The sequence below is a fragment of the Anguilla rostrata genome, chromosome 4 (genome assembly GCF_018555375.3).
Source record: "Anguilla rostrata isolate EN2019 chromosome 4, ASM1855537v3, whole genome shotgun sequence".
Classification (NCBI taxonomy): domain Eukaryota; kingdom Metazoa; phylum Chordata; class Actinopteri; order Anguilliformes; family Anguillidae; genus Anguilla; species Anguilla rostrata.
In genome coordinates, this window is record NC_057936.1 from 21,784,650 (window position 1) to 21,797,983 (window position 13,334).

A 13,334-nucleotide genomic window follows, 5' to 3' on the forward strand; every position below is an offset into this window, starting at 1 on the left:
GATCATTTCGCACTCATTTGGAGGGAATGGTTTTGTCACAGCTCTACAGCTCTGAAAAGTGGAAACGCATAACCATTTATCCTCGGATGAAACAGCGGACGCCAATCAGAAGCCATCCCTTTAAGTGCATTTATTAGAGGCATAAAATACTGTTACGGGTATTTGACATAATCAGGTCACCACTAAATGTGTTTACCTATTTTAAAAGCGAACTTCAACAGCTGTCTGTGCTGCATTTTTAAGTTATTTTAGAAAATACTAGAAATATCTTCAATAAAGATAATCATGATGTTAGTATTCAAGCATGAATAAACAGACAGTACTGTAAGACTGTGATAAAACGTGTGCTTTGGTGGTCTGTTAATAACTCTGGTTAAAGGGATAGTTCACTTGCAATGAGGGATATTTAGAGAATATTGATATTTATCCATAATAAAGCTGGCAGGTCATCGGAATACTTCTCAGCCTGTCTAAAATATCCTGAATCACACACAGAAACTCCCTGGGCCAATCAAAAACATACACTAAACCTGAAATCCTAGTCCTCTTTTTTTGTGAAGTTCATGTTTTGCAGATGTAATAAATTGAGTATGAATGAAATATTGCAGTGCATATTAGTTCCTTTTTTGCATGACTTTACTGGCATTTAGCAGATGCTCCTCTCCAGAATGATTTATGCTGCTAGCACAAGTACAAAGGTCAGGGTATACTGTGTAACTTTGTTTCCTGTATAATGCCTTTTAATGACAGGTTTAAGTTTTATCGTATTCTGAATGCCAATTCTCATGACACAGAATGAAGATTTACAGAAATGGTTGTCAGTGTAAATGCTGTAGATGTAAAACTTAATTTGATTGAGTATGGGGCATTTTAGTTAAGATTTCAGTTATGACTGTAGTCGTTTTTGCTTCATTACCATTTAGTTGGAAATAGTTAGCCATTGTCATAATATTGGCACGATGATTAGATTTTCCCCCAATACTGAAGACTCTCCACCTTCTCCCTCACTGCAGGTGCCCACCAAGAAACTGAAGAAGTTTGAGAAGGAGTATCTGTCTCTGCGAGAGAGCCAGCTTCAACAGGAGGACCCCATCGACAGGTACCAGGTAAGGGCTCCCCCTACAGGCCACATCTCTAGATTGCACACACTGACACCTTGCGTTTGAGATCAGTGCTTTTTGTTTTTACTTAAGAAGAACTGCAGAAGGATAGGACTAGATCTTTTACCTGTGTGTCCTGGGTGTTTAGGGTTCCATAATGGTGTGCCGTGTCTGTGTTGAGCTCAGTCCGTCAGTGGCCACAGCTATCACAGATTCTGTAGACTCACCAGATACTCCATTCCTGTGTTCCTTCTGTCCCCTCTGCTTCTCAATTGCAAGAAGTTCAGGTTGGGATCAGGAGTTTCAAGAGCTGTAACAGTTACAGAGCGTAACTATTACAGCTATTGCAGTGTTTCGGCTTCTGCTGTAGGGAGACAAAACTTAAGACTTTAAGGTGTGAGATCACAAATGTCATTAGAATGTATTTAACTGAACATTCTAGTGCTGATGTAACCATCACTACTGGTCATTTAAAGCAACGGAGTTCTAGAACTCCATCTTAGAATGTTGGAAAAAAACCATTCCAAAAAGGCTTCCCTTCAAAGGGGTTAAGGACACGGAGCTGAGGATCTGGTGGGTGTGTGCGGTCTGTGCGGCTGTGTCGCTGCAGTGAACACGCTGGCTTGTGACGCCCGCCCCCTTGTGTCCCTCTCTCCTTGTGCTGTCAGTTCAGGTGTGTTTAGAGGGCTGCACTGAAGCAGGCCAGATCGCGCCGCTCACTGACAGAGAGGAGAGGTGAAAGGGGCTTTAGGAGTCGAGCGCAAATACTTTTGCCCTCCATCGTATCGAAAAATGGAGAAAGAGTCAGTACTGAAGTTTTTCCTGGTTGTTTTTTAAAATCTTTTTATTTATTTATTTTGACTCCGTTTTGTCTCTTGAACTGAGACATGCTTGATTGATTTGGCCTTCAGATACATCTGATATACCTCACTGTTTGTAATCTGACCTGAAGTAGTGTTTAGAGGGTCTTTAAGGCTACAATGTTTACGTACCAAGGTTGGTTGTACTTTTTTCTTGAGGACAAAAGCAGACATATTGGTTTTTTAAACTGACGATGAAACGTGCTGCCTTTTCTGTTGACTTGTTATGGTGAATTTTATACAGTTCTTTTGCATCGATTGTTTCAGTCTCAGTCCTCCTCACCTCCTTATCCAGTTGTTGTTTGAGTTCAGACATTTTTCATTTGGGAATCTGTTTGACTTTGAAATAATGTGTCAACAATGAATCTGTCATTTTAATCTGACTTTTATTTTAATATTGTTCTGTATGTTTGTGTGTTTTGACAAATAAAAATATATTTTTTTACTTTTAAAAGAACTCACAGTGAAGTTTATATAATATTGAAGTTTATATTTCATGGATCTAAGAATCATGCTGGGTTTGCCGATTAGGATTCATCTGGCCTTGAAACATGCAGGGTACCTTCACTGGAATCCAAATGTGTGAAACCACGCATTACTCTAACTAGGAGCTCTTTTACACAGTAGCTCCTCTTCGAACCCCTGTACGTGTCGCTCCTCCCCCATCCACACCGTTCAGCCAATCAGCATGTGAGGGCGGTGGCCATGGTGACAGGGGGATGACTGGTGCGGGAGCCTGGGCAGTGAGCAGTCCTGTTGTGCATGTGGGTGTTGTGTTTGGAGCTGCATGCCTGTGTTGTGGCTCTGTGTAGGCAGCGGTGAGAGAAGGTAAGCCTCCATTTCCCAGCAGCCAGTGCAACGCTGTTTAAGACAGGCCCTACCTGCTTTGCGCTACTCGACTCTGCCAGGTTCACCAGTGCTTTGTGTGCGTTTTCCTTAGTGTTTGTGCTGCTTTTTATAGTCTTGTCTTATTGTTGTTTTGGATTTTCGCTTTGTTTGATATAAGGCGTGCGAGTGTGCTTCAGGGTGGATGGTTTGTTCTTGTTTAGCCCGGTGGATAAACAGTTGTGTCACTGTTCTGGCTCCTTGTCTTTATATTTTAGAAGAGATCCTTGACCTTTAAACACACCGGCACAGGGCTGTGTCCGTAAACTTTCGGAGTGCTCACGTCCACTCGTGTTACTGAAAAACCCTCCTCTCTAGACCTTTGGATGGTTCACCCAGACCATTGGTTCTGAACCCTGGTCCTGGTGGGCTACAGTTCCTGCTGGTTTGATTCACTGAATGGATTAGATCAACAGTGACCCCTGTTCAGCTGTGTAATAATATATACAATAACCACTCATTTTGTATAGAGAGGAGCAAAGTGATTTTCTTTGATTTTCATATGAGTAAGTGATTTTTTAATCAGTCTGGCTGTAGGATTTTATCTGCGTATCCAGATCCACGTGGGCAAGATGATGATGTGTTAAGACTAGGGCAGGGGACTTGGAATTAAAACTCAGAAGAAGAGCTTTAAAGACCTCCAGGGTGTTTTTGTTCATTCACGTCTCCCTTCTGCCAGTGCCTGCGAAGTGAAGCGGTGTCATGTGATTTCCCTTGGAGCCTGGAGAGGGTCAGATGATAAGAGTTTGTGTTCTGAGGGGCATTTACAGCAGTGAGAACTAGAAGCTGTTGGAAGTAAATGGCACAGAAACACACGGCAGGATGTGTAGTGAGACGGGTGTGTGAAGTGTCCCAGACGTGCCTGCGAACATGATTACCTCCGATCTTTGGTCCTTTTTAGGGTTCGTTTTATTTTCCCATAATGAATTCCACCGTGACTGACACACTCATAATATAATCGTATGTCACTGGGTGGAGGTAGCGTGGAGATTTATTTGACAGTTTTGAATGTCGCTAACATGGCAATGCCTGGTAGTAATCCTTCGCCTTTTGGCATTGATGGACAGATGACACTTAAATAAATGAAATTATATTTATTTTATAGATGGCTGTTAGGTAATGTTCGGATATTATGGTTAGTTTGACAGACTTGTTTGTCAAAATCTCCCTGTGTCATATTGACATACAGGTTTTTTTTTTTTTTTTTGCTGTGATCATGATGTACTGACAATCAGCTATCAAAATTAAGAGATATAAACCAGTATACAGGTGGATTAGTGCCTGCAGTAACGCTGAGTTAATCTCAGATTTGCTGCTTAGATTCATAAACTCAACTATTGCGTAACGGCTCGAAAGACATAACTGACCATTTACATACAACAGAAATAAACAGAACCATGCTTTTGATCTTCATTACCAAGCGTAATGGCTTTTTGTCCGTTTTGAAATGTGTACAGAAAACTGGCGCACCGTGTGCATGTCAGTGTGTTTGTTGCGGCATTGAGGTGTGCATGTTTCGGCTCTGTGACTGTGTATGTGTGTAGGTGCATACACTGTGTGCTAACAACTGTGCGCTCACAGGTAAGCGATCGGTATGTACAGTATCCAGCACTAGGTGAGTCGCTGCTGTGTGTGCACTGTGGGTTCAGTCTGCTCTGTTCCGGTCTGTTCTCTAGCCGTTCCACCCCAGGACAGCAGAAGCAGCCGTTCTCTGTGTGTTAGCGTGCAGCAGTTGCCATCGCTTGCCCTCTGTTCGGCCCTCTTGGGTCTTCTGTGTAAATGTTCCTGGTATGTCGGCATGTCTTTACCCGACGTGTGAATGGTGCGTAACACAAATGGAGCCATATTTGCGTTCCTTTGCTGAAACGCACCTGTCCTTCAGCGTAGCTCAGAGAGAGGTTGACCCCAGCGCCTGGTTTGTGTCTGTCCGTTTTCCCAGAGGGAGAACCGGAGGCTGCAGGAGGCCAGCATGCGTCTGGAGCAGGAGAACGACGACCTGGCCCACGAGCTGGTCACCAGCAAGATCGCACTGAGGAACGACCTGGACCAGGTCAGCCCACACTACAGCCACACACAAAAAACAAGTGCCAAGGGTGCCATGAGAATAGCAGAAGTCTGTGCGGCCAACAGAAGTGGCATGGGCACTGTTGCCCTTGGCTTGCTTTATTTGGAGGGGGGGATGGTTCTGGGGGGGGGGGGAGCGGCTGTAAATTGGACTGTGATAAATGCTAGGTGAAAACGTGCCAGTAAATTAATTTTATTTGGTTTGCTGGATTTTTTTGTTTTCAGGCAGAAGATAAGGCAGATGTTCTGAACAAGGAGCTCCTGAACACCAAGCAGCGGCTGGTGGAGACAGAGGAGGAGAAGAGGAGGCAGGAGGAGGAGACCGCACAGGTACTGGAGCCAAACCGTGCACAAGGCCTTCACCTCCAGAGGAGTTTTTAATTTGGCACACCTGATTCCACTAATTAGCAAACCAACGAGATCTCTAGCTGTTGAGTGAGGTGTGGTTTGTGAGGGTTGGAGTGAAAAGCCGCAGTAGATCTCCAGGAACAGGCTTTGGCAGCCCTGCTTTAGATTCTCAATGTCAAGTCTTCTGTACTGTCGCTATTCTCTGCTCGGGAACGGTCCGTTATTCTGTTTGTGTTCAGTTCCTGGGTTTATTTTGCTGACCGCAGCTTGCCTCTAACAAGTGGTGTCTGTTTCCTCTCCCCCGCCCCCCCAGCTGAAAGAGGTGTTCAGGAGAGAGCTGGAGAAGGCCGAGTCTGAGATCAAGAAGACGACGGCCATCATTGCAGAGTACAAACAGGTAGGGCGGAGCTTCCCTGACTAGTTATGATGTCACTACTGACTTGCCCACTGACACTGCGCGCTCAGCACCCAGTACCTTGTGCTAACCGCCATTTTTAAAACTTCTTATCTCAGTTTTTCTGTATTGCCCAGTATTGTCATTCTGTGTAATTCTTCAGCTGTCCAATGATTGGTCGAGGAGAGCGCAGCCCAGCTTGCTGGCCCTTCAAAGCTTAAACAGTGATTTCTTTACACTCTACGGTCCTCTAGTTTAGCTGCACATCTACTTTTTATGCATTTATTACTCTTATTTAAATGAGTTGATAAACCATTTTTTCTACTGTTTGCATGCAGTGCATTGTACTGCAGCCATAATCCTTTTCAGTCATGTGGCTAAATGTATTGCATTTACTGGTTGCGCATGTTGCATATGTAACCTGCATAAAGGCTTTGAAAAGAACAGTAGCTAACAGTGGTGCTGTCTGCTTCAGATCTGCTCCCAGCTCAGTACCAGGCTAGAGAAGCAGCAGGCTTCCACTAAGGAGGAGCTGGACATCGTGAAGGTAGGACACTTTGCTACTTTGTTATTGGTCTTTTGCCGTCCTCCCCCTCGTTTGATTGGTTGTGTAAACGAACACTGAATCTGATTATCAGCGGAGGCACACATCTAAATCCAGCTTAAATAATCGACTCTTTCTGCATTTTTAATTAGCTGCTTTTTTCTCTTATCTGTAGTGTAAATGCAACAGGTTTTACCCTGACACTTCCTCTGCTACTTGCTGTGGCTGAAAAGGCAGTATACAAAATAAATAATGCATTTACTTCTCTCATGCCCAAAACAAGACAAAGACCACACATTACATCACATTACAGGCATTTAGCAGACGCTCTTATCCAGAGCGACTTACACAACTTTTACATAGCATTTTACATTGTATCCATTTATACAGCTGGATATATACTGAAGCAGTTATGGTTAAGTACCTTGCTCAAGGGTACAACGGCAGTGTCCCGGGAATCGAACTTGCGACCTTTCGGTTACAAGCCCAGTTCCTTACCCACTGTGCTACACCCCCCGTCCCACACACTGGGGACAATGAGACAGAGACGGTGGGGAAAATAAAATGACGGATCGCTGTCCGCCTTGTGAAAAATGAACAAAACGTTGATGTCTTCACTACTATATAAATTACTTCATGTGTCCAAAACTATTGCAAACATAAGCGAGTCTGTGCACCTCACCTCCCCACCAGTAGGGGGAGTGTGTCCCATTACTTGACGGCACGCATGCTTACCGGGGGCCCTCTCTGTGCCGCAGAGCAAGGTGATGGCGTGCGAGCGCTGCCGGGAGGTCTTCAGTAAGGAGGGGCCTCTGCAGCTGCCAGCCGTCAGCAGGGATAACCGGGACACGGACCTGGACGAGGAGAAGGACTCGCTCAAAGCTCAGCTGCGGGAGATGGAGCTGGAGCTGGCGCAGACCAAGCTGCAGCTGGTGGAGGCTAAGTGCAAGATCCAGGTCAGTTAGCACACGGTGGTGTAGCGCACGAACACAGATAAACACACACACAGCAGTGTAGCTCACATCCACAGATACACACACAGCCACACAGCAGTGTAGTACACATCCACAGATACACACACACAGCAGTGTAGCTCAGAAACACAGATACACACACACACACAGCAGTGTAGCTCAGAAACACAGATACACACACACACACAGCAGTGTAGCACACATCCACAAATATACACACACAGCAGTGTAGCTCACAAACACAGATACGCACACACACAGCAGTGTAGCACACATCCCCAGATACACACACACACACACAGCAGTGTAGCACACATCCACAGATACACACACACAGCAGTGTAGCTCACAAACACAGATATGCACACACAGCAGTGTAGCTCACAAACACAGATACACACACACACAGCAGTGTAGCACACATCCACAGATACACACACGGCCACACAGCAGTGTAGCATGCACACAAACACACACACACACACACATCTATTTAACCTTGCCCGCCCAGCTGCAGCTGTGCAAGCTCCCATAGCACTCACACAAGTAGTATTGGGAGTTACTTATTTATCTTCAGAGACACATACATATTGACCAGTAGCCTGCTTGGCCTTTTCAAGCAAACTGAGTTGGCACGATTCCAGTGGCTGTAACTTTAATCATTTCCCCCTTTTATCCGTCAGGAGTTGGAGCACCAGAGGGGAGTGCTGATGAACGAGATCCAAGCTGCCAAAAACTCCTGGTTCAGCAAGACTCTGGGCTCCCTCAAGACGTCCACGAGCAACCAGACGCCGTCCTCTCCCAAAGAAGGGCCTTAGAGCTCCCCCTTCAGGCTGCTTGGGCACCGGCGGACAGCCACGCCGTGGGGGAGCGAGAGGAGAAGGATCTCATGAACACTAAATTAATAACACAACACAGCAATGCAGTATTCCCTTTCCAGGAGACTTGTACCCACCCCCCACCCCCTCACTCTGCTGAAGAGCAGGAACCGCTGGCCAAAGGGGCAGGGGGCAGGGGTAGGGGCAGGTTGGCCCAGCACACAGACAGCTATTCCTGCATCTCACATGCTGGTTTGAAACAGGAGGGGAAAATGAGTCATAAATGGAATTTAATTTCACCACTTTAGGCGGCTTCACACAACTCCCACTGGTCACATAACCGTCGGTGATATACTGTAAAGCCTCACATTTCTGTGCACCTATGTGTTTTTAAGCCCTAAATTGATTGACCATAGCCCCTCACTGAGTTATATTAGTCGGGTGTAACAGAGAACCTTGGATGTTCGACCCACATCTCTGTAGATCAGTGTACTTGGCATCACAGCCCCATCTAGTGGTTTCACAATGCAACTGCAAATTGGACATCGCCAGGTCTTGACTGTAAGTCCATTGGCACTGTAAAAACAAGAACCGTAGATGCATTTTGCATGGCTTTCCTCTTGGGTGAGTGAAATTTAGGGAAGCTCTGTGTTGCCACTGAAAGCTGATGAGCGTTTGCTTCTAGCCCGATCTGGACTAATAGTTCCTGTTACCAGTGAGTGCAGTTTGACATCTGGTGGCCAACCTGTATGAGCACAGCACACTCTGAGAGAGCTGCAGGCTTTGGGGGTCTGTTTCCTGTTTGTCATCCACAGCTTGTCATTCTGTGTGTGTTCTGCTTTTGCTGCATTAAAAACAGCTACAAATATAATAGCAGACATAAACAAATATGCAGTGCAATATATTAACAGCACATAACTGTGGGATCACTGTAGTCTTATATATGCTTCCACAAAGGGGATACTGCATTCAGAATAATTTTTTTTGTTTTCTATATATAAAGATTAAATAAACATTGTTCTGTCATATAGAAATATGTAACTAATTATTGATCATTTTTAATCCTGTACAGTCCTAAAAAGGAAACGTAAGAAAAGTGCTTTGTTATTTTTTACTATTTTGAATTTGAATTTCATCTTTATAAATGTGGACTACTTTAAGCACACTGTAAATTCTGGTCTGGTTTTAGGAGTCAACTCTTAGCGACATTCCGACTTCCACTGTTTCATTCCCGGTTCGAACCGTTTCTCTTGTGCATTCGCCAAACCCGACCACAACCGCCCCGCCCCACAGAGGAATGTAGCATTTCCATCGTGTTGTAGACACCATTGTCATCTAGCATGCCCAATGTGTGTCATAGCCTCCAAAATGTTGTGTTACCATCATTTTGATTGCCAACAGCATCTTTTCTGCCTCTGGAATTAGTCAATGAGGGCTATAAGAGGGTTTGAGTGCATGCGTGTGCATGCGCCTGTACACACATGCTCTCATACTGAGCCAGGAGCTCATGCAGACTCACACGTGTCCATACGTCCTCATAGGCTCCTTTTTTGGAGTAGTGGGGGCCTTGAGTCTCTGTTCAATTCGGCGTCACAATTCGGATTTGCACCACAACCCAGCGGTTGTGTTCTGCGCTTTTATTCCAGTTTTTTTTTTTTTGGTTCAATTTTTATCCACAGAAATGGTTCCCCCACAAGGCTGTTGACCCATGTACAGGCTGTTCAGTGTGAGCTGCGCACAGTATGGGAACGGAACAGAAACCCTTCACAAACCTAGAGGCACATGTGCCGCAAGACATCCCCACCTTCACGTACTCTGCTACCTTTTGCAGTTTGATGGCCTGGTCCCTTTGGGTTTGGCGGGATTTCCATCTTAACAGAATGATGCATGCTTCAGGTTGGAACACTACAGAAGGGTCTGTTGTGTGAAGATTAGCTCTATTGTTCTCTTGCCTCCGTGTCATGTAGGCCATTTGATATTTGTGACAGCGTGTTTTTTTTTAAGTCAGGTGTTATGGCCTAGGTGCTTTTTTCAGAAGTGGTTGATTCAGTATAGATTTTATTCATTCATTTTCCAACTTGCATGTTCCTTATTTGCACCAACATTAGCCAGTGACTTCCATATCTGACACTAGGTTTTATGTCATTTGTAAGTAGTGTGCTTACAGGTTATACTAAGAACAAATGTTCTTATTTTTTATTTATAATAAAATGCTGCCAAAATATATTCTACAGTACAATAAAGCAAAACAGGAATTCTGCTTGACATTAAGATTTAATGAGTGCAATTCAATGTGCATTATGTGTTACAATGGTTACTCAATTAACACATTTTACCATGGGAGGGAACTGCCCTGTCCATGTCTCCCTGATTTACTAGTGAATCAGTGACATGGCCATGATCTTGGTTGCTTCCATTCTGATGGTCCTCTCTGTACAGTACTTGTCTGACTTACATGAATAAACTTCTGTTTCTCTGTACACTGTGTTCCGTCATTGCTCATGCTGAAATGACAAAAGACAACTAATGCCGTATTATTAAATGCAACTTAATTAGCAACACACATGGATGTTCCAGGTTTTGGTCATAATGTTCTAAATATCAGATGGGTGACAAAAGAAAACCAAGCCTGTGGTGAACTTTTGCATTAGCTTTATGAACAATTTGTTCATTGCAGCGGCAACAAGCTACCTGTTTGGCTTTGTTTGTCAACCCACTATTCAGTCCACCGAATAATATGTTGCCTGTCCTCAATCTCCTCTACCATCGCCGTGATCTTGTCTTCCAAAAAGTTTGTTTTTCTCTTTTGGTCCATGGTTATTCCTGACCAAACCCTCATTTGTACTAGCATTATACAAGGGGAAATCGCTGATTGTAAGGCACGTTCTGGTGCCGTCAATTTTAAGTTAATTTGAGCTTTATAGATCATAGGTGCGTACGTTAAATGGGCTTCTTAGTACCTGCGTAATCAAGATTTTTATGCTCAGTATCTTTTATGAATCGAACGTAAGCACACCGTCGGAAATGATCTTAAGACTAAGTTCAAGTATAAATCTAAGAAATTTTTTATAAATGAGACCCCAGATCTCAACCCATTTGAACACATATGGGAGATTTTGGATCAAAGCCGCGTTTCCACCGCAGGAACTATACCCCGGAACTAGGAACCTTTTGAGGAACTCAGTGCGTTTCCACCGCAGGAACTAGGGTCTAAATTTAGTTCTGGGGGCTTTGTTTTACAAAAACGTTCTTGCTCGGGGGTAGTACTTTCCGAAAGTACAGGAACCTTTTGGGTGGAGCTTGCAGCGCTGAACATTTCTGATTGGTCGAGTACTCGTAGCATTTGTGTTGTATTTATTTTCCGCCATTACCCGCCATGTTTGAAAATATGCAGCGGCAAACCAATTTATTTTCATAATAACAAATCAAACTTGTATGTTATGCGGCGCAGTAGCCTACTTTTGGTTATAGCCTGTCAACGTCTTGGAATTATAACGTGTGCTCTTCTGTTCTTTTCTTGCTTTAGTATTCGTTTTATAAAATGCTAAGCATTCGTGCTGGGACAGCATATTACGTAGGCTACCAAAACATTCAAACGGATTAATTCGGTTCTTCCGGATTTTCTTTGTTAGCCCGTTGTAATTGACTCAAAACGTTTGATACAGTTATGTGAGGTATGCGGTAGTTCTGCATAATTAACATTGGTGATACAGTACAAGCAAACTGGAAATCACCTTCCGCACTTTTTATCCGGGTAAAATAACAGGTTAATTCTAGTAATCTTCCCTTTAGCTTTTTCAGACTGCCGTAATTTTACTCAATTTTACTGCCATTTTTCAATTCCACGAAAAGACCAGGAAGACTATGGACTCATTTATGGTGCATGGTTCGCATCTGGAGGGCACACTTCGCTGCTCGGCTAGCAGTAACTTCGAAGGAAAGCAAACGGTGGCTGTACCACTACTAATTTACATTTTCACGCAAGTCCGAGTTTTCGTTCTATTCTTGTCATTTGCGATTAGCCTATATGGAATTGACGACGAGAAAGTAATAAAACAGCAAATTGTTTACAACGTGTGCATGTTTTCTGCTGTTAATGAATGTGTTTGAGAGGATATATGAAAATCAATAAATACAAAAGTAACCATATATAGTCATTGTTGGTAACCCGTTGTATATAAGTGGAATAAACCCCTCCGGGCTGTCCCGGTTATTAGAAAATAATGTAGGCTACTTCGGTGGTAATATGGGGTTACAGAAGAAATCATATGACAGATGGACCGACGACAACGTCAGTGGGCTAATTTGCCTAATCTTCGCGGTACTTTAGACCCCGGTGGAAACGCAGACAACCATTGGCTGAAGGAACCTTTTAGTTCCTGGTAACGTAGTTCCTGGGACTGAAAGTTCCGGGTAATTTTGGTGGAAACGCGGCTTTAGACAGCACTCTCCGCTATCTTTTGGAAGAATGGGGTTCCATCCCTCAGGTAGAATTCAAAGACTTGTAGAATCCATGCAACGGCGCATTGAAGATGTTCTGCCAGCTAGTGGTGGCCCAGTGCCTAGATGTACACGTCATTCTTTGATTTATAAACAAAACGACGCGTCGAGTGAATTATAGTCCACGTTAGTTAGAACCGGCAAAAGTAGAACTTCATTCTGGTTACTGTTTTGCGCCCCGCCCTTCCTTGAATCGAAACTGAACACGATACCTGCCAGCTTCTCGCGTTTTCAGAGACTCGAAACTATCACCCAACTCCTAAGGATCAAAATGAGTCTTTGAAACACCAGGTACGTGCTGCTACAGCTTGGCTGAAATTAAGTCGATGACATAGGTCAATTAGCAAATACTTGGCTTAATTATACTATAATTATACTATTTGTAGTTTACAAATAGTATAATTATAGTAGCTTACACGACATAGAACTGGCCATCAGTGGGCCGGCGTCGCCTGTTAAGAGTATACTTGGACTTTTACCATTTTTGTTTGTATTTATTAACTGCGTGTTTCTTCCAATAAACCCAGCAATTTTTCAGGCTTGATTGCATTTCAATGGAGTCGATGAATAATATATAATATATAATTTAATAGAATAATAATATAATTATTTTAATTCAACGTTTTTCGACATTTCTTTTTTCCCCCCTGACTGCCAATGGGAATTTGTCATGTTGAAACGCTGTTTTACAAACTGTTTGTAAAAGGCGTTTTACAAAATAAATATCGATTGGTTGGTTGAAAATGCGTTTAAAAGTGAATACATGTATTAATAGCTGCATAATGAAAATAAGATAGATAATATAAACTGTTTAGATAAACGCAATAAACCTATGATTACTCTAATG

General features: G+C 43.5%; 1 protein-coding gene across 8 annotated transcripts in view; it reads left to right on the forward strand.

Annotated features, from left to right (window-relative positions):
* The window catches only part of rabgap1l (RAB GTPase activating protein 1-like), a 97,698-nt gene extending 87,231 nt beyond the window's left edge, over positions 1-10,467 (forward strand). For 4 of the 8 annotated variants that reach the window (XM_064331340.1, XM_064331341.1, XM_064331344.1 and 1 more), the window contains 7 exons: positions 1,014-1,106; positions 4,785-4,895; positions 5,135-5,239; positions 5,571-5,654; positions 6,127-6,198; positions 6,954-7,151; positions 7,853-10,467. In XM_064331340.1, coding sequence (XP_064187410.1) covers positions 1,014-1,106; positions 4,785-4,895; positions 5,135-5,239; positions 5,571-5,654; positions 6,127-6,198; positions 6,954-7,151; positions 7,853-7,987 — 798 coding nt within the window. In that variant the 3' untranslated portion in view covers positions 7,988-10,467. Of the gene's footprint in view, positions 1-1,013; positions 1,107-1,768; positions 4,897-5,134; positions 5,240-5,570; positions 5,655-6,126; positions 6,199-6,953; positions 7,152-7,852 lie in introns of those variants that run through there. The other 4 variants (XM_064331343.1, XM_064331347.1, XM_064331342.1 and 1 more) reach the window with 2 other exon arrangements.
* Positions 10,468-13,334: the final 2,867 nt, after the last annotated feature.